This window comes from Anolis sagrei, chromosome 3 (genome assembly GCF_037176765.1).
Source record: "Anolis sagrei isolate rAnoSag1 chromosome 3, rAnoSag1.mat, whole genome shotgun sequence".
In the NCBI taxonomy this organism is placed as follows: Eukaryota; Metazoa; Chordata; class Lepidosauria; order Squamata; family Dactyloidae; genus Anolis; species Anolis sagrei.
The window spans coordinates 40,314,709-40,335,693 of NC_090023.1; the positions used below are offsets into that span (position 1 = coordinate 40,314,709).

The following is a 20,985-nucleotide window of genomic DNA, read 5'->3' on the forward strand; positions in this document are numbered from 1 at the left end:
GGGGTTGCCAGGGCAACGCAAAACGACGCTACTCCCAGGTCCCTCCCCCCGCGCGCGGTGGCCTGGTCCTTGTAGTTTCCCATCCTATCTGCGGCCAGTGTGCGGCGCAAAGGAAAGACTTCGTTTCCCAGCAGCCTTCGCGCGCGCCTCAAGCTTCGGCGAGGAAGAGGAAAGCTGTCTGCTGCTGCTTCTTCAATGGCGGTCTTGGGACCCAAGCCTGAATTGTATCGATGGCGGCGCTTCAGCCAGCCTTTGTCCGAGCGGAAGGTAAAAGGAGAAGCGTTGTTCTCCCACCTTCTGCTCTCTGTGCTGTAAGGTATTGAATATCCTTTGGAACTAGGGTGCATCTACACTGCAGAATTAATGCAGTTTAGCACCGCTTTAACTGCCATGGCTCAATGCAATGGAATCCTGGGAGGTGGAGTTTTACCCACCTCTGCCTCCCCAAACTTCCAGGATCCCATAGCATTGAACCATGGCAGTTAAAGCGGTGCCAAACTGAATTAATTCTGCAGTGTAGTCACGCCCTCGGGTTTGGGAATATTTGTATATCCTTTCTTAAGGAGAAATCTTGGAGATGTGGCCTATGTCTAAATTCAGGATTCATTTGTATCATATACATCTGATATACAGGGTGAGGCTGCATAACTTTTTTCAAAACTTAATAAAACCCATTGTATGAATCAGAAATATATATATATATAAATTTCTGATTCATACAATGGGTTTGTGTCATATACAACTGATATACAGGGTGAGGCAGCATAACTTCCTTTTTTCAAAACTTAAAAAAACCCATTGTATGAATCAGAAATTTTATATATATATATATATATACACACACACACATATATATATGTATATGTATATATAATATGTAGGCGCATACCTAAAGTTTTGTTTTACGTAGTTTTGAAGATCAAATTAGGTAGGTGACGTCCCCCATTCTCCATATACTGAGTAAAATGAATTCTGGCGTTTGTCATGACTCTTGCCAGCATAGCAAGCGTTATGTTGGCAATTTCTTCCTAAATGTTGGTTTTCAAATCTTGTAGGGTTCTTGGACGGTTCACATAAACACGGGATTTAAAAAAAAAAACCATAGAAAAAAATCACAAGGGGCCAAATCTGGAGAGCGGGCCGGCCACTCCAAATCCACTCGAAAAGTAGGCCTTAACGGCAAAAGCACGCTCCTCTCTGTTCCAACGCATGATGGCGACTGAACTGTGCCAGGACAAAATTTTATACTCCCGCCTCTCGAACGAGACCACTAGCTCCACTACGTCTTCAACCGACTGAATGGCACGCATTTTAAAAAAGGAAGTTATGCTGCCTCACCCTGTACAAGGCATGAGCTAACTTTGGCCCTCCAAGTGTTTGGGACTACAACTCCCACAATTCCTAACAGCCCACGGCTGTAGTCCAAAACACCTGGAGGCCAAAGCTGGCTCATGCCTGGCGTATACACATAGCCTAAAGGTAGTTTTATGCACAATGATTGTACCATCAGAAAGGAAATATAACATAACAGTCATGTGGATAGTTTCGGAGTATTTTGGCTTAGCGACATGAGAGAAGCCTCCCACAAGGATGGTAAAAGATCAAAACATCTGGGCGTCCCCTGGGCAACATCCTCGCAGACAGCCAGTTTTCTCACACCAGAAACGACTTGCTTGAGCTACATTCTCAGGTTGCTCCTGACATGGAAAAAAATTCAAGATTACTATTTAACTTAATGCTAAGCTATTTTCATTTCTTTTCCTCAGAAAAAATTCGACGCTGATAATGTGGACCACTGGATTAAGGTAAGGGGAAGTATAATGGTGGGCAGCCCTTCAATACTGACAAATAAGTCCTATTGTATCATGTTTATTTAGTGAGACTTGCTTCCTAAACATTACATTCTAGAGCAGTGGTTCTCAACCTGGGGTCCCCAGATGTTTTTGGCCTTCAACTCCCAGAAATCCTAACAGCTGGTAAACTGGCTGGGATTTCTGGGAGTTGTAGGCCAAAAACATCTGGGGACCCCAGGTTGAGAACCACTGTTCTAGAGATGTTGTAGTTAGTAATAAGCTCCAATAAACTCTTTAAGACTTACTTCCTAAATAATAAGAAGAATAAGAAGAATAATGAGCAGGAGGAAATTGGGTTCCACATAATAACTACATTTGTTGTGAAATAAGTGCAGTTAAAATAATTGGAAAGTTGATAGTTTTTTCAGAGTAGCACTATAGATTTCTTTAAACTTCAAATCTTATGAAAGATCTAAGAGCACTGTTGCCTAAGTCATCATTCCTGATATCAACAAGAGTTAAATCAATTGTCAATGCTTATATAAATGCCATTGATTCAGTGGGTCTACTCTGTTTGGGATTAGCAGTTACATCTAGGTCTCTGTGTTTAGTTGTGCATTTCTGCATTGTTTGCACTGGACACAGATACTTAGGAATAGGGGTTGTGCAATTAAAACTGATGACTTTAAAGCTGTGGTTCTCAACCTGTGGGTCCCGAGGTGTTTTGGCCTACAACTCCCAGAAATTTCAGCTAGTTTATCAGCTGTTAGGATTTATGGGAGTTGAAGGCCAAAACATCTGGGGACCCACAGGTTGAGAACCACTGCTTTAAAGGAAGAGAGAGAGAGCTTCTGCCCAGGATTATTCACTTACAACACAATCAAAAGTGCAATTGAAAATACCTGTGGAGTTTTGTGTGGGAATCTCCACCTAATCACATTTTTCCCCAAGTAACCTTAATTTGAAGGCTAAGATTGCTATGTGCGTTGTTTATATAAATTTTTAGACAGAGAGTGTGGTAGGTCTCTTACAACCAAAATAACACTCTCTTGCCACTCTAAAGTATTTGTTAGGTGATACTGGGATGTATTGATATATTCCAAAATAAACATGTTAGCTATTAAATCCTTCAAGGTTTATTATAATACAACTTTATTTTCTCTATGATCTTAAATGCATGGTATGCTCTGAAAAGTTGCCAGCTTCTTGTAGCCTTTCAGTTGATGATTAATGTAGTACAGTATGCATTAATTCTGACTGTACTAAAAATGTGTTCACACCTCTTAATGTAATTGTGACACATGTTTTAATCTCTCATTTTCTTTTTTCACAGAGAGTGGAACAAGCTTCTGAGTATGCTGTTTCTGAGGCTTTTTCCTTGAAAAAGACATCTTACACCAGGGGTCTTCATGGTCCAGTGCTGAATTTGGAAACAACAGATCAACTACTGGATCATGATGAGGCATATGCAGAAGGTATTTGCTAAATGTAGACTGTTTGTTCCAGTCAATCCATAGGAACATTTAATACTTTCTGAAGTCATTAATCATACCTCACAAAACCCAGAAGATCTTGGGTTTTTCCCCCAGGAATAACAGGGCCCTTTCACCCTATCCCCAGGTTTATTGAAGAGCCTTGTATGTGTGTATATAATAAGTTCTATATATAATAAGCAACTTGGAGATTGCTGAGGTTTGGGTATCTGTTCCAGAATTGGAGATGAGTGAGTTGATTGAGTGATTGTATTTATTCCCACATGGTAGGCCTCTTCTCATATTAGTGCTTTTCATGGTGATGACTAAATCAATGTCAGAATTACAAATAGCATTAAATGAGTAATGTAAATAACTTTAAATAATAATAATTTTCTATTTTAGTAGTAATAATAATTTTAAATCATTGAATGTGTTTTGCAATTGATTTGCTCCTCTCGAGTTCAAGATAGCTGAAAATAATTTACCAATTGGTTCTCTGTGAGTTTTCCAGGCTGTATGGCCATGTTCCAGGCATCCTCAGAGATTGTGAGGTTTGTTGGAAACTAGGCAAGTGAGGTTAATATATCCATGGAATGGCCAGGGTGGGAGAAAGAAGTCTTGTCTGCTTGAGGCAAGTTTGAATGTTGCAACTGGCCACCTTGATTAGCATTTAATGGCCTTGTAGCTTCAAACCTGGCTGATAGTCCTTTGTTGGGAGGTGATTAGCTGACCCTGATTGCTTCGTCTTTGGAATTACCCTGCAGTACCTTTCATGTTCCCCGATTCATGTCTGGGCGCTGTGTTTGGTGGTCCATATGTAGACTTGTCCACAGCTGCATGGTATATAGTAGACTTTGGTAATATTAAATTTACCAATTTGATATTACCCAAAAAAGTTCAGGAATCCAAGTTTTAGGCAAACATATTTAGAAGTATTAGAGAATCCAGTGGGACTTACTTCTAAGAACATGTATTTTAACATGAAGTTTTACTGTTTTTTTCTGTTTTACAACTTCATATTTAATTGCTTCTTTTCATATCTATAAAAATGTTCTCCTTTCATTAATGTAGCTCAAGAACTGCTTAGTGACTGGATGGATTCCAAGTTGAAACTGGAACTGATGAGTGATCAAGATGATGCTGATGGGAATCCTATCATGCCAATTCCTTCCCAAGAGCCCACTGTTGCCTTTCAGACATATCAAAAATTTGATGGTGAGACCTTTCCTGAATTTCAAACTTAGAGCTAGAGAATAACTTACCTGATTTTGTGTTAATTTAGGTTTTATTACCACCGAGTTGTTACCAGTGTTAGCCTTAAATAACTGATATATTATCTGATAAATTTTGTCCCATTGACTTCATTAGCTAGGACTAATTGTGGATTTTGTGTTCGTACTCTCTCCTAATGACTTTATTATAGAGTTATATGAGTATTTGGAAGAAGAGCTGGAAGATACCACAGTGCAGGATTATTTGCAACATCTGTTGCAAAGTGAAGTTGTGAATAGCGGTATACTGGAGGACCTTCGAACGGAAGATCTCAAAGAGAAAAAGAAGACTAGGGACCCACGAATGACCATGGATTTAAGACATAAACAGGTGGAGAACAAAAAAAAATCCTTCCTTCTTTTACATGGATAATTCGTTTTTTTAAAATTTCTACATGTAAGGTTTGGTGTGCATTCTTTAAACTGATGTAACCTTTTAACCTTTGTTAACTTGTTAACATATTTAATGGAGCCCCTGGTGGTGCAATGGGTTAAACTCTTATTTGGGTACGTACTGCTGACTTATGTGGGGACATGAGAGAGCCAGGCGTCCCCTGGGTAGCATCCTTGCAGGTGGCCAGTTCTCACATCAGAAGCGACTTGCAGTTTCTCAATTCGCTCCTGACATGAAAAAAAAAATTGAATATATTTTTTTTACTTTTACAATTATGTTTATTATTTTAAATTGTTTTAATTTGATTTTGACTTTACTCATGTAGATAGAAGTATTTAAATGAATAAATGAATATTTTTGGAAATGTCCTGCATGTTCATACTTAATCAGTATGTTAGATATGGAGGTATGCAGCTCCAAGGAAACTTTCCCATTCATATCATCAACATGATTTTGATGCAGTCTCAATGATGCCGACTGAATAGACTATTTAAAGAAGGGTGTAATAATGTATTTGTAATTTCTTCATGCATTTCCTAAGTATTTGTTGTTGTCTAAAAATATCTCGGTGAGAAAGAGTAATTTGAAAATGTGAAGTGGCCCTCAGAGTAATATGCTTGTAATACTTGGTTGGTGAGATTCGTCTGACAATGTAAAGACGATTAATAGTGATTTCAACCTTACGCCTGTTATTCAGGTAAAAGAAAATCGGCTGAGACGGCAGAAAGAGCTTGAACTTCTAAAACAGGAGAGAGCCTTGAAAAAATCTGCAATATCTGAGGCTCAGAAGCAGCTCCAGGAAGAGAAAAAGAAAAAAGCTTTGAAAGCCAAAAAAGAAGAGGAGGAAATTCAAAAGCAGATGGTGAAGCTTCGAAAAGAGATGGTAGATAGAAGGCACCTGATGGAAGAAGCACGGAAAATGTATGTTTAGAATCAAAACATTGTCAGTATTTGGATGACAGAAAGACAGGGAAACCTGTGCCTGTCAGGCCGAATTTTGAGAAAAGTTAGTTAGTTGCTATTCTAACATATTTTAAGATACCATTTCACAGATGGTGTGAAAGCATTATCCAAATGCAGAAAAAAATCTTTCAGTTTTTTAGACTTGCAAAATTAGTTTTTCTGGTTTCCAAAATTTCTCAGAACACTTTCTGAAATGCATCTTTGTAAGGACGTCATATAGCTAGGGCCGCTTGCTTAGTTTATCTAAAAGAAAAGACTTGGTAACTGACTCATAATGACAGGATGAGGTTGTCACAGCCCTTTTTTCTGTATTGTTTATTGGCTTAATTTTCAGGGAACAAAAGAGACACAAATTGAAGAGGAGTCAAAGGCTGGTAGAATTTGGCCTGCTTCCTAGTATGTCAGACAATATAGATTGTGAGAAAGAAGAACTAAAAAAGGAGAAACACATCAAAATTCAAGAGCTGCTGAACAGAGTTGATGTTGCAAATAAGAAGGTGAGCTCTTTCACCTTGCTTATTGTCACAAAAGCCAGTAGGCTGATGAGTGCTACCTGATCACTGGCTGCAAACAGGAGTCACTAAATAAACCACAAAACATACTTCCGTGGTGTATTTATTGTGACACCTAGACCTGGTATGCTGACATGATATACTGACAAACCAGAATAAGCCATGGTTTATTATTTTGACACAATGGGGAAAAGAGAAGCAAGAATGCCACATGTGGTTGCCACAATAAACATGCCAGAAGGTCCATGATATATTTAGCTTTCCCCCCTTGTGTTGAAAAGGATTGGATAGCGTGACTGCTCATAAATAATAAGCATGGTTTGCTCTGGAATGTTGGCTAATTATAATAATATGCAACTTTGGTCTTTTTCAGTACCTTGAAGCATACAATTGTGTTTAGCTTATGTCATTAGCAGTTATCACTAAGCCTACTTCCTCTAACTGTTGTGTTAAAGACAGCCTGAAGATTGGTTATAGAAATCTCAGGATGTTTATTTGAAGATTTGGGAAGGATAAGAAAAAGAGTATGGATTGTTAACAATTAGTGATTGCCTTTGGTATGCAAAGAAACAGTGGCAGAAACAGGTGATATAGTTTAATATCATTTATGCCTGGGAATATTGGCAATGCATAGATGGATTTTGATTTTTAGACAATAGGTTTCTTCTAAAATATTTTAAAGGCATTCTTATTTTTCTTTTTAAAAAGAGAACACTTATAAAATACAAATTTGTGAGTGCCAATAAAGCTCTTTTAAATATATAACTATTTCAGAAAGAATGATGACAACAAAAAAAGTCAATCATTAAAGTAAGATGTAAAGTGGGAAGTTTATTTTGATGATAAAAAGGTTGTTTAGAATTTCTAATCACAGTTCAATTGTCTGAATTCAGCTTTGGGTGGAGAAGTACAACATCAAGTGAGTTGTAAAGACATTTGATATCAACCAGTGGATGTGACAGAATATAGTTAGCTGATTTCATTAATCTTCCCAGTGCAGTGCCTACAGAAGTATTTTTCTGCGTGGTACAAGCTCATTCTGGATCTCAGGCTTAAGATGGGAAAAGCAAGAGCTCTTGCGGACTGGAAGTGCCAACTGAAGACTCTGCGAGCTTGGAGAGATCACGTCTGGTCTCAGAAACTGGAGCAGGAGACTCAAAAAATGGAGTACGAACTTCGGGATCAGAATAGGTAGCAATTTATTCCCGAGGAAAATGGCAGTGTGGTGAAAGTACTTAATGTATTTGGATGCAGATACAGTTTTTTTGTATCAGAAGCAAAGGACTAAAATCACATCCTTATGTTTAAATTGAAGTGTTCGTCTTTTTAAAAAATTACAAGAAGATGAATAGATTAGTCAGCAAAATGGCATTTTGAACTTGATTTGTTATAAATTGATTTGTCACTAGTGATGTGTAACATCTTCATACTGAGATGGTAATGTATTGTCGAAGGCTTTCATGGCCGGAATCACTGGGTTGTTGTAGGTTTTTCGGGCTGTATGGCCATGTTCTAGAAGCATTCTCTCCTGATGTTTCGCCTGCATCTATGGCAGGCATTCTCAGAGGTTGTGAGATGGTAATGTTTTAAAGACATGATCTCTGTTGAACCTAATTTTCTATAATAACGCTGCACTGAATCTGTTAAATCCCAAATTTAAAAAAAAATGGTTTATGTGTAATGTATTTATCCAGGAGGTCTAACTATTATTAATATTGGTATTAAAGGACAAAATTTCTCATTGTCTGGTTAATCAATGGATAATAATAAATGAATCCTATACAAATATTTTAAGTCTTTCTAAATTCTATTTAGAAGTCAATGAGATCAGAATAATTATGACTGTGGACATTTTGCAGCTTGTTCTACTATAAAATCCTTCATGTTCCAATTTTTAAGTGCAGATGTTCTGAGATAATTAATTTTAAAAACACATCTGCTAAATTCTGATGGCAGCAATTCATATATTTTAATACCATCAGTGCAGTGCCTACAGAAGTTTTTCTCTGCCTGGTACAAGCAGAGGTTAAGATCTTCTGGGGAGGCCCTGCTCTCGGTCCCACTTCCTTTACAGGCACGACTGGTGGGTACAAGAGACAGACCCTTCTCAGTGCTGGCTCCTCGGCTGTAGAACTCTCTCCCCAGTGACATCAGATCAGCTCCCTTTCTCCTGACCTTTAGAAAGAAATTAAAAATGTGGCTGTTGGACCAAGCCTTTGGACAGTAATTAAGGGCAATCAGGGATATGGAATAAGTGCAGTCATGATTGGGACAGCCCCTGGAGTATGAATTTTGGATTGTGTGGTTTTAATAATTGTTTTTAATGTTTAGATTTATTTTTTAATGGTTTTTAATGTATATGTTTATTTTATTTCTATATCTGTTATGCAGCATCGAATTGTTGCCTACTTGTAAGCTCTGAGTCCCCTTGGGGTGAGAGAGAGCAGGGTATACATATAGTAAATAAATAGATAGATATTCAAATGGAATCAGTTCAGAATAATTGATAAAAGCAAAAGGCTTTGTGACTGTATTAAAACCTACCAACCTATATTTTGATTGGGTTGTTGTAGGTTTTTTCGGGCTATATGGCCATGTTCTAGAGGCGTTCTCTCCTGACGTTTCACCTGCATCTATGACAAGCATCCTCAATGGTTGTGAGGTGATACTATATTTTGATTGTAAATTTGTGGAGGCATTTTATCCACACCTGGGGGATTCTTACTAGCAAAACTTAACAGCGGCTTTCTTAGACCGCATCTACACTGCCAAATAATATAGATTAGCAAACCTTTGAAGTGGATTATGAGTCTGCAGCCACTTCTACACTGCCATATAAAATCCAGATTAAATCAGGTAATCTGGAGTATTTGATTTGATAATCTGGATTATATGGCAATGTAGATCAGGTTTACACTTCCATATAATCCAGTTCAAAGCAGAAAATCTGGATTTTATGTGGCAGTATTGATCCAGCCTAACTTCACCCTCTGAAATTAGGAGCCATTTTTTATATTGGGGAACATATTTTTGAACGAGTTATCATTGAGCTATAAGAAAAGTAGTTAAATATATGATAAAATGCTTTCTCCATTGTATGGGAACACCACAGGAAGTTCAAAGTGAATACCTAAGATGGCATGCCTTTGTATTCTTCTGTTCAATTCAACTGTTGTTGATTTATGCTAAATTAATATGTGCCAAGACTATATTAAGAAGATATAATCTAAAATTTGAAGCAGGACATAATTAAGATAAGATGGAGATATGATCCTTCCAAACAAAGTAACCTGCTTCACAATTATGTTTGTTTTAAGGAAAAAACTGTTGGCTACAGAATTTAATCGGAAATGCATTTTGCGTCACTGTTTTGCTGAGTGGCAACACTGGAGTCGAGCAGAGGTGGAAAAAAGAGAACTACAGTTGAAAAAGGAGGAAACCAGGAAGAAAATGGCAAAGCTGCTAGAGGAAGTAGCATTGGGGAAGCTTCTTCCTGTGTGCAGTTCATGGGATGCCAAGAGTCCCCATGAGACAGAAGGAGCTATGGACCAATGTGTGAGTCTTATGGAAATAAATAACGTTTTCACATTATGCACTTTTCTGTATAGCCTTATTTATTTACTTACTTGATGTAGTTATGAATATTTGTAAAATGCTTACAAATGAAAATATCAATGTGGTAAAGGGTAAAGGTTTACCCTTCCGACTCTGCGGGGGCGGGGGAGTCATCTTCATTTCTAAGCCAAAGAGCCAGCGTTGTCCATAGATGCGTCCTAGGTCATGTGGCTGGCACATTTGCATGTTTTCAAGCTGCTAGGTTGGCATAAATTGTGGCTAACAACGGGAGCTCACCCAGTTCTTTGGATTTAAATCACCAACCTTCCGGTCAGCAAGTTCTGCTGCTTAGCACTACAACTTGCTGCAACACCAAGGCCCCTATCAATGTGGTATAGAACCATAATAAATTTTATAGTAGAAAAAAACCTTATATGAATTAAAAATAGTGCCCAGCATGCACTCCATTTTGGGGTAATTATCTTCTTTCTAATTGTTGGTTTCCATCATTTTCCTTTGGGTGTATGCAAAGAAGCAGAAGTCTCTTAGATTCTTAAACATCATTTTAAAATAGTTTTCTTCCTGCAAGAGTAATCCAACTGGGGAGTCAATTGGAGCCTTCTGAAATCAATTATTATGGGTTACTTGCATCATAACAGTTTATTGACTGATGATGGAAATTGTACCTTTTCAGAGTTTTAAGGGTTTTTTCACTTTTCCAGGTGGCTGAAATACCTCTGATACAAGTTGATCCTCCAATTGAAAATGCTGAAAACACAGATTCCTACTCTTTAGTTAAAAGTCAGAAATTTGATCACCATTCGCCTCAAAAGCCCAAATGGGCATGGCAGGTTACCATGAAACATGCTGCTTTAAATACTCAGGACCATGCCATGTTTGCTAAACCTACAAGAGACTATGTGCAACACCTAGGACAAAAATCTACTTCTGTTTTCTTGGGCCCCATGGAGCACCGCCATGCTTTCCAGCAACAGTTGATTGAAGAACAGAGAAGGCAGCTTCAAGAACAGCAAGAACTGATCCTTAAACTTCAAGAAAATGAGAGACTAAAAGCAGCCAGGGAAGAGGCTACACGAGCCACAACTGCTACTTTAGCACTCGACAACCATGTACAGAAAACCAGGGAAGGAAAGAAATCAAATTCCAGTAACAGAGAGCCTTTAAGGTACGTTACTAACATTGTTTCATAAAACTGGCTTTAAGACCTCATTATGGAAATGACAGACATTTTAAAGAACTGAAGATGATCAGAAGTCACTTTGTTTACTTTTTAACCCCCCCCCCCCCATGCATAAAATGTAGGTTATGTTGATGCAGGGTTTTTGCAAGGCACGGACTGCCATTAAACAAAAATGAGAAAAAAAGGAAAGATAAATAATAGTTTTTAGAATCAGATAGCTGGACAAAAGAACATAAAAAGTTGGTTTAGATGCAGACGTTAAAGCAGGCATGGGCAAACTACCATCTGTTAGGAATTGTGGGAGCTTAAGTCCAAAAGATCTGGAGGACTGAGTTAGCCCATGCCTGCCTTAAAGCTTTGTTGAACAATGGAACAAGATAACAAATGAGAAGTATCCAGTACATGGTTTGCCCTACAGAATGTGCTTTCATTTCATTCAGTTGGCAGTGCCCCTCTCACACTGCAGCCCTCTGTGCCACCCATTCCCAGTCTTGGGAAAATTACATGATTCAACCTATATATTCAGGTGTGTTTTCTACCAAGGCAGGAGGGGAAAAATTGGAGCTTACATGTAGCCGCTGGACCCCTAAAAGCTGAAAATCTTCCAAAATGTCATGAAAATTTGCTTCATCGCCCCTCCCATGAAAAAAATGAAAAGCAGAGCCAAAAGGAACATCTGCCAGGGGCTAGTGGGAAATAAAAAATGAGGAAGGGGGCAATACAATTGTACCTATGTGGACTTAAAAAAAGGGTCTCTTTTGCATCTGACCCAGTTTCAAAAGAATGGGAGATATTTATCTGTTCTTTTAAAAGAAGCAGCAGTGAAAATCCCCACTGACCCTTCTATATCTTCCTAGATTATACATTTTTCTTTATTTTGTATTTGGTGTACCTTGTAGATTCTTTCCATAATGACTTGTATTTTTTTATTAGGTCAGAAAAATCCCAGCCAGCAGTCCAAAGCAGAAAGAACTTGAAAATGGTATCTACAACCCATCCTTTACTCAGAGGTATATTTCTAAGATTTCAGACTTATTGAGTCTGTTTCTGGAATGCTTATGGAAAACCTCCAATTAAAAAAGTTGACTGAATATTCTGTCATATGTTGTGGAAAGCTTTCATGGCCAGAATTACCGGGTTGCTGTGAGTTTTCCAGGCTGTATTTTCTCCTGACGTTTCATCCTCATCTATGGCAAGCATCCTCAGAGGTTGTGAGGTATATTGGAAACTAAACAAGAGGGGTTTATTTATCTGTTGAAAGTCCAGGGTGGGAGAAAGAACTCTTGTCTGTTGTCTGTTGAAGGCAATCACCTTGATTAGCATTGCAAAACCTTGCAGATTCAAGGCCTGGCTGATTCCTGCCTGAGGGAGGGGGGTCCTTTGTTGGTCCTGGTTGTTTCATGTCTGGAATTCCCCTGATTTCAGAGTGTTGTTCTTTATTTACTGTCCTGATTTTAGAGCTTTTTTGATACTGGTAGCCAGTTTTGTTCATTTTGATGGTTTCCTCCTTTCTTTTGAAATAGTTCACATGCTTGTGGAATTCTGTGGCTTCTCTGTGTTGGTCTGACATATGTTCTATCATAACTTAGCATATCTGTCTCTTTTTTGAATCCAGACATGATAGGCTTCATTAGCTCAATACAGCCAACAATTTATACAATTTGTTCAGTACTCGCATATAGTGAAACCATTGTATATTGATTTCTGTATAAAATACATAGCTTTGAGCCTCAGTTACAGAGACTACATAATGTAAGATACACTTTTTTATTTTGAAAAATATCCCAGATAGAAAAACTATGAAATGTTTAATAACATTTGTTGGTTGAAGATATATCCACTGAAACATGGCTATCATTCCACTTTTTTTACACCAAGAAGCTTTTTTGAACAATTCCAAATGTACAATTCTCTTTGAACTGCAACAATTGGCCTTAATAGATGGCACTGATGGGAACTGGAAGTCAACATTTCTGGAAATAGATTCTTCATGTTTGAATTCAGTAATTATTTCCTTTCCTTGTTGACCTCACTAAGAACAGGCTGAGGTCACCGCATTGTGACAACACATCAATGCTCACATTTTAGGTGGTTTGTTGCTACTTTTCTACTTAATTCAGTCTTCAGACTAGGGTAAGAAGAAATAATGGAAAAATTGTTGATCTGACCAAATTACTACCTCAAATTTGTACATAAATACTATATCTTATGCTGATAGATCTTTGATGCCTATACTTACTATAATAATAATAGCAATAATGATTATGATAATTTAATTCATGTTCTGCCTTGAGATCTCTAGAACACTTCATTAGGCAAAGTAAATTAAAAGGCAGGGGTGAGAAAAACATTGAGGGAGCTGCAGACATTGAAGTTAGCCTTGTTATGGGCTTGGTTAGGTGAAATGTTAAACCATCACGTGAGTGGCTTATGCTTCATTTGAATAATTGAACGCCTCTCCTTCAATTAATCCTTCATCAAAACTTTTCCCCTTTTTTCTAAGAAAGTATGGTTTTGATAACATTGGTGGTAGACCTCACTATCTCTGAGGATGCTTGCCATAGATGCAGGCGAAATGCCAGGAGAGAATGCTTCTAGAACACAACAACCCATTGGTGGATATTGCTGCAAGCAGAAATAACTGCTGTCCTGTACTTGAGAAAATTTCTAATACAAATTGCCTCTATCTAGATAGAAAGAAGAGTTCAATTAAAACATTCTACTTCACTTAAGTATTACCAGGTCAAATCAGAAATATGTTTGCAATGTTGCCCCTATATATTTACTCATATTATTCCATCTTTTTTTAGCTATGGAAGAGAGAGCAATAGAGCGAGCAGAACGGAGGAAGGAACTGGAAGAAGCAAAGAGGAAACGAGAAGAAGACAAGCTTGTAAGTCCAACTAAATGCTTATCTAAGCTGACGTTGAGATATTTTAAATGATACCTAAGTCAAAGGAGTTTAATTCCAAAATTTAATAACAAAACTCTTATATGGAATATTTCAAAACTGAAATTAGGTATAGTTCATAACAGAATAAGAACTGGTTTATACAGTTTGACTAAATTGATTTTATATTTAAGCATTAGCCAAGTAACCAAAGATGGCAAGTCTTGTTTCTCTTCCGGCCCTGGCAAAATAACCATGCTGGGTGTCAGTAATGTCAGGGTCCTATGTTTTACATCCAGCAGAGAAATGCAGTAATGCTATTGGTGGAGGACTTTAGTTCCTCATATGGCAGTTTAGTTCAAATTATTTTATAAACAATTTTTATAAACTTCATACCTAAAGCAAAGGCATTGTACAAGAAGATACACAATACTTCCCTTTCAAATAGACAATAGACATTTTGAGCAATTTGCTCCCAAGGAACTGGAAATTGATGCTTCTGTTCCATGTTTGATGTTTTGTCTTATATCTGATATAACAGTTTGCGGTTTTTATTTAATTTTAGTTGTTAAGGCATAATTTCTTTTTATATGTTGGGTTGTTAATTTTCGTTATTATGGGTGTATTGTTCAATGTGTTCGAGCACTGAATTTTTGCCTTTTATGTTTGGAATCTGCCCTGAGTCCCTCCGAGGAGATCAGGCGAAATATAAATAAATTGTTATTGTTAATGTTGTTGTTGTTGTTGTTGTTATTATTATTATTATTATTATTATTATTATTATTATCCCCAAAGGATTTATGCCCGTGCAAGTCCATCTGCATGTTGTCACTAACAGAACAAAACAGATGCTTCTGAGAGGCTAATCATCTGAGTAAAATGCTGGTTTTTATTTTTGTTTTTTGCCCAACCACTTGCTTTCTGTTTCTTATTCTCTTTTTGAATATTCTGTTATTTGCTAATAATGTCTGATGGGATATCCACCACAAGTACTGAAAATTATTCACACTAAGATAGAGGGAATCCTGCTATATTTGACTATGATAGTGTAGTGGTTTGATCGCTGTACTTCTAACTTTGGAGACCAGAGTTTAGAACCCTGCTAACTAGAGAGACAAGGGGCAAGTCACATACATGTAGCCTCAGAAAACCCCGTGGTACGGTCACCAAGAGTTGGAAACAGCTTGAAAGCACACAACAACAATCTATAGTTACTAAACTCTGGAATTTCTGGTCAGGATCCTATTGGAATAGTTGTAGACTGGTGGGCTGGGGACTGAAAATCAGTTTTATAATATATCCAGGTACACTCATGCAGCCAATAATCCATAGATGGCTGGTGGAGAGTGGAGCTGCATCAGTAGCTTTTCAAATGACCTTGTGCATCCAGAGCTAAGGCATTAGCAAGAAAATACTGAATACTTCCTTGCACAGTGTCCAAGGGGAGTTAACAGCATACACCAGCATAAGTCACAAACAGGATGCAAACCTTTGTATTCCTCTGGCATAAGAGGGGAGATTGACATGTAATGGGTTTCTTTATTTCTTTTAGGCCCAAATGCAGGCTGAAGAAGAAGAGCGCCAGAGGGAAGAAGCAGCAGAAAAGGAAGCTCAATTAGAGAAAAGACGGGAGGAAAGGAAACTGCAAAAAATTGTGAGATTATTGTGCTAACTTTTATTCCATGCTTCTAGTTCTTGAAAGTATTGGTCATGATGGCTCTTGAGTGACACTTTGTAATAAACAGCAGGTATCAGTTTATCTCATCAGTCTTTAGAAAGTTCTCATAAAAATGGGTTATTCTACGGCGATAGGCTTCCTTGGAAGGTGCCAATTTTTAGGTGTTAATAGGCTGAATGTAAACACTTTCAGCTGCAGATTTTGGGTAGCCTTCAGTAGGTTTCCCTCTTTGTGACTGTCCCCATTACTTATTTCATTCTTTCAGTTTATTTTTAGTTCTGCCCAGAAGAGGGCAGATGGGTTGACACTGCTGCAGCCAGTTCATGATCTTAACACTCAGTGAGAGCAGACGGAGAAGTGAAGAGGCAAAGGCAGGGGAAGGAATGGGATTATAGAATTTCTAAGACTCAGAAATATCCCTCTGCTGCATTCTGGAGTTCAGCAGGTCCCACCTTGATGCAAGACAGAAGAAAGAAAATACTGCTAATTCATCCAAAACAGTACAGGAAGTGGACTACATCTCCTGAAGTCCTAGTTCAAAAAAGTAAAATTTCCGTGTTCTGTGCCTTCTAGTTGCTGGTTGATTTATGATGATCCCATGAATTTCATAGGGATTTCTTTCCACCTTTTGACAGGCAACAGTCACATACTTAACAACAATAATGGTGATATCACTGGCTTGCTTTGAGTTTTCTGGACTGTATGGCCATGTTCCCAAAGCATTCTGCCCTGATGTTTCACCCACATCTATGGCAGGTATCCGCAGAGGTTGTGAGGTCAATTGGGAACTAAGCAATAAAGAACAACACCCAAAAAGCAGGGGAATTCCAGGCAAGAATAAATCAGGGCCAGCTGATCACCTCCCAACAAAGGATTCCCTCAGGGAGGAAGCAGCCAAGCCTTGGAACTGCACGGCTATTTAATGCTAATCAAGGTGGTCAATTGCAACATTCATACTTGCCTCCAACAGACAAAAGTTCCTCTCCCACCCTGGAAATTCCACAGATATAAATTCCACTTACCCTGTTTCCAACAAACCACACAACCTCTGAGGATGCCTGTCATAAATGTGGGCAAAATGTCATGAGAGAATGCCTCTGGAACATAGCCATTCAGCCCGGAAAACTCAAAGCAACCCAGTGATTCTGGCCATGAACGCCTTCAATAACATGGTGATATCAGTTTGACAGATGAATGAAACTGCTTTACATATCCCATAATGGGGCCTGTGTCTTGAAAGGCCTTAAGTGTATTCTTAATAGAAGCTCAATTATAATGTTAATAATTAGTATAAGATCAAATGCATGTTGCAAACATTTTCTTGATAAAGTATCCTGACCTCATGAATTCATTCCTTCTGTTTTGTTAATAATAGAAAGAACTGGAAAATCAGAGGAGGTTAGAGAGAGACCAACAGCTATTGTCAAAAGCAAAGGAGCATTATGATATGGTTCTACTCAAGAAGAAGGGTTTTGAGCCCTGGAAAAAGCTAATAGAGCAAGCCCAGGAAAATGTATTGGTAAGTATTGGGACAAAAATAAGCATCTTAAAAGAAATATTGGCTTTGTGTATTGATGACAGTTCCTAGAGGTGGCACGAAAGTGGTTTAGTTAAAATATAATACACTGGAAATCTAATTATCATAGAATGAGAACTCGAGTGTAAATAAAATGCAGTTTGGTGGTTATAATAAGGTGGGGAAATGTGTAGTATTCCAACTGTTGTTGGGCTATGACTTCCAAACCTGGCAAGCGGGGAGGGTGAGTTGTATACCAGTACTTTATCTGGAGCTTTTTGCTCGAATACTGTTGCTTGCCATGGAACTTCTTTAGCTGCAGTTCCTCGGCAATCATTTGACTGACTGGTTCTCTTTCTTGCTTACTGGGCTAAAAGTTGGCACAAAAGCACCGTGGCTGTAGACTGAAAAGGAAGTGTTTACTTGCCTGGCTTCATCATATGCAAGAGAATTTGACTGAGAAAACAATTAAAGCTGAACAGCTTTATTCCTCCCTGTTGCTCAGAAGGTACTTCAGGATCTGGATGCAGGTAAACAACAGCAAAATATAATTTTGAAACAGCTTTGAGGTTATGAAAGTAGAGGCTCTCATAGGAGATTCTAATCTAGGCCTGCAGGCTAAAGATGGACATGAAAATGTTTTGTTTGCCAAAGTACATTGTGAAATAATAAAGGGGTGAGTGTGAATGGGTAGGCCGACCTACAAAATTTTTACACCCAGCCTAGACATCATAAAGATGCAGTGATGTACTTATTGTTCAGATATAGCTGTGGGAAGCTTACCTGCCTGTTTATATTATTTATCTCACTCATATGCCTCTCAAAAACATTATCTAGAGAAGAGATAGCAAGATGTGGGCTATTGAAACCACTAGGGAGCCTTTGCTTTGTTTAAGAGCTATTTTTATGGTGATGAAAAACTCTTTCATATGGCAAATATCACAGGAGAAGTTGTACATCCACATTGTGAGCAGTCTGACTGGGACAACAGTGTAGTTTTGCTTTGATCCAGTTTTAAGTGGAAATGCAAATGTAGTTGTCCTTAGTACTCTTTTAAATTGGTAAGGTTCTCAAAACATTACATTTACTGACAGAAACCTTTCTCACCAAATGGCTCTCATCTCCACACTGTTTCTTTGCTCCTTCCTGTGTTGTTATACAGCTGTAAAACTTAAACATTGCTTTGATTCTATATTTTCCTTGGATTTGTTTTCCAGTACAAGAATTACTTATCTGCTCTGGAAGAGGATGCAAGAAAGCACCATGAAAGCTCCCTTAAAAAGAAGGTCTTTTGGGCTTGGTTTGATTTGTTCAGTGAAGAGAAAACTGCACTCTGGGAGAAACAGAAGATTGCAGATCAATATAGTGACAGGTAATTCTGTGAATGTACCAGAATTTTTCATTTGAGAAGCTCGTATATAAACTTTAGGCTGAAGGTTTAATCCTTACTGGGTGGTATTTACTGCAATGTGTTACGGCAGCTCAATACTGAATATGGTTTTAAATGTTTAGTTATGTTTTATTTGATAGCTTATAACATTTTATATTTGTGTGTTTGATTGCTGTTGATTTTCTATTGTATTTAAACATGTTGGAAGCCACTTTGCGTCCCTTTGCAGAAAAGTGGCATATAAATAATGAATTAATAATAATAATAATAATTGTATGAAATGTTCACTACTTTTTTTGAATAACTACACACTCTTAGTAGTAAGAGCTCATAAAATGAGACTTGATCAAGCAAAGTTTCATGCCTCTGGAACCCTATGCAGGACAGATTCTCCCACATAGCTTCAACTGGGTCTCTTACAGTTTCTATTGTTTGGCTGAGTGACCAATTTCCACCACTGCTACGTCACCTCCCATTAAGATGGCATGTGCAATATTTTCCCAGAGAGTAACAGTGAATAACAAAATGCTCCTCACTTTTTTGATAATTTTTGCCATTAGAAAAGTCATCTATTTGAATTGGGTTTCTGTTGTCAGTTTCAATTTTATTTAGTGGAGAATAGAAAGAAGAACAAAGAAAGCAATGTCTTAACAAACACTTTTTTCGTGTCAGGAATGACTTGAGAAACTGCAAGTCGCTTCTGGTGTAGAATTGGCCGTCTGCAAGGACGTTGCCCAGAAGCCTGGATGATTTTGATGTTTTACCATCCTTGTGGGAGGCTTCTCTCATGTCCCCGCTTGGGGAGCTAGAGCTGACAGAGGGAGCTCAACCCACTCTCCCCAGATTCAAACCACTGACCTGTCAGTCAGCAGTCCTGCCAGCACAAGGGTTTAACCCATTGCACCACCGAGGGCTTCTAAACACATGAATAAACTCATGAATGGCTGTTGTTATTTTGATGACCCTACACTGCTTTCTTCTTTCTTGCCATTTTTGATACAGGAGGATAATGCTAACTGTGTTCAGAACCTGGAGTAAATTTCCAGCATTGATGAAAGAGGAAAGGGAGAAAGAAAAAAGACTGGAACAATTGAGGAGGAGAGTATCTGAAATTTTGCCAGATTTCCGAACATTACAAATGGATTCCAGACAAGAAAGTAACTAGACTTGGGAGTTAGGGGGAAGAATTTGCATGTCCCATTCTCTGAGTCTTAATCTATAAAATTGGTTCAAGCAAATGGCAGAGCTGTGTGATTTTATGTTTCTGCCATAGTGTGAGACCATCTTTTGTTTTCCAGAGAAAATAGCTGATTAAACCCCTGCTTAAATACAGGTTAGTGCTTCTTTTTTGCATCGAATCTTGTTTATATTTGTTGGCTTTCTTTTGTGTGACAAGAGCCTATAGTGTAAACCTACTGTTGGCCCTATTTGCTTCCTTCCCCCTCTTCTCCTCCTTTTGATGGAAACGATGGTTATGAGTATAACCACCAATGTTGCTGTCCAGTTACTAAGAAGGTTATCTTCACTGTCCAGTAAGTTGAAATTCTCGTACAAGGGCACACACAGTGAAAAGCAAGCAGTCCTAACCCTCCGAGGCAGAAAAGACTTCCAGCAACATTACACCAAGGTATTGGCTTAAATTTATTATCACCAAGACGTATGAAGTGATAGTATGGTTCTACAACTCTATGATCATTCAAAATAGGTGGTTTTTTAAAAAAAATATTTCAGCTGGTACTGACTCATCTCAAATGGATACATAATAAAACATATTCAAACATTTTCACAGATAAGCATTTGACAACTGAGTTTCCAAATGTCTTCAGCAGGAAACATTCAAGTTAGAAGCTGTTCTTCTGTCTTCTCCCATTTTGCAGTTGTTTATATATCTATGACACAGAATGCCTGAAAAAGGCAATGTCCTTCTTTCATCTCATTGTGCAGTTGAGAATTGGCATTGAATGAAATTTTCTCAGAAAACTAATGCCACTTAAAATGTGATAGGAAAAAGGCAGTAATCATTGCATCGTCTTCCCTTGCAGGGACAAAATACATTCATATCATTTAAAGTAAAAGAGCACGTAATGAAGTCACTAGACAGTGAGGCAGTTATTACATGTTCTACATAAGACACTTTTAACAGAAAATGGTTAAGACACAAAGAAATCTACTCTGGAAAAAGCACCATTGAATACAAGGGCTGAAATGCTATTGGCCCACCAGGAAGTCATTTCTGCCTTATAGAGATGAAGTAAATACCTGATATTCAAACAGAATTGGAGTTTCTACAAAATGTCTGGCAAGTAGAAAGGCATGACTAGGAAAAGGTAGCAAGTTTATTCCAAGC

The 20,985-nt window shown here is 38.1% G+C and overlaps 1 protein-coding gene across 2 annotated transcripts; it reads left to right on the forward strand.

Annotated features, from left to right (window-relative positions):
- Positions 1-152: 152 nt before the first annotated feature.
- On the forward strand, positions 153-19,970 carry CCDC191 (coiled-coil domain containing 191). Of its 2 annotated transcripts, XM_060770775.2 has the most exons (17): positions 153-267; positions 1,767-1,805; positions 3,127-3,268; positions 4,340-4,483; positions 4,692-4,870; positions 5,631-5,854; positions 6,231-6,393; positions 7,409-7,599; positions 9,726-9,963; positions 10,686-11,149; positions 12,098-12,174; positions 13,975-14,057; positions 15,607-15,708; positions 17,108-17,251; positions 17,626-17,778; positions 18,466-18,620; positions 19,641-19,970. In XM_060770775.2, exons 1-17 carry the CDS (start codon positions 196-198, stop codon positions 19,801-19,803), a joined length of 2,733 nt encoding a protein of 910 aa, XP_060626758.2. In that variant the 5' UTR covers positions 153-195; the 3' UTR covers positions 19,804-19,970. The 2 variants fall into 2 exon arrangements, with proteins under 2 accessions (XP_060626758.2, XP_067322704.1); XM_067466603.1 differs by lacking the exon at positions 1,767-1,805.
- The last annotated feature ends 1,015 nt before the right edge of the window (positions 19,971-20,985 follow it).

Coding starts and splice junctions, on each gene's coding strand:
- CCDC191 (XM_060770775.2), top strand. CDS start 196: ATGGCGGTCTTGGGACCCAAGCCTGAATTGTATCGATGGCGGCGCTTC. Junction 3,269..4,339: donor TGATGAGGCATATGCAGAAG/GTATTTGCTAAA, acceptor TCATTAATGTAG/CTCAAGAACTGCTTAGTGAC. Junction 6,394..7,408: donor TTGATGTTGCAAATAAGAAG/GTGAGCTCTTTC, acceptor TTCCCAGTGCAG/TGCCTACAGAAGTATTTTTC.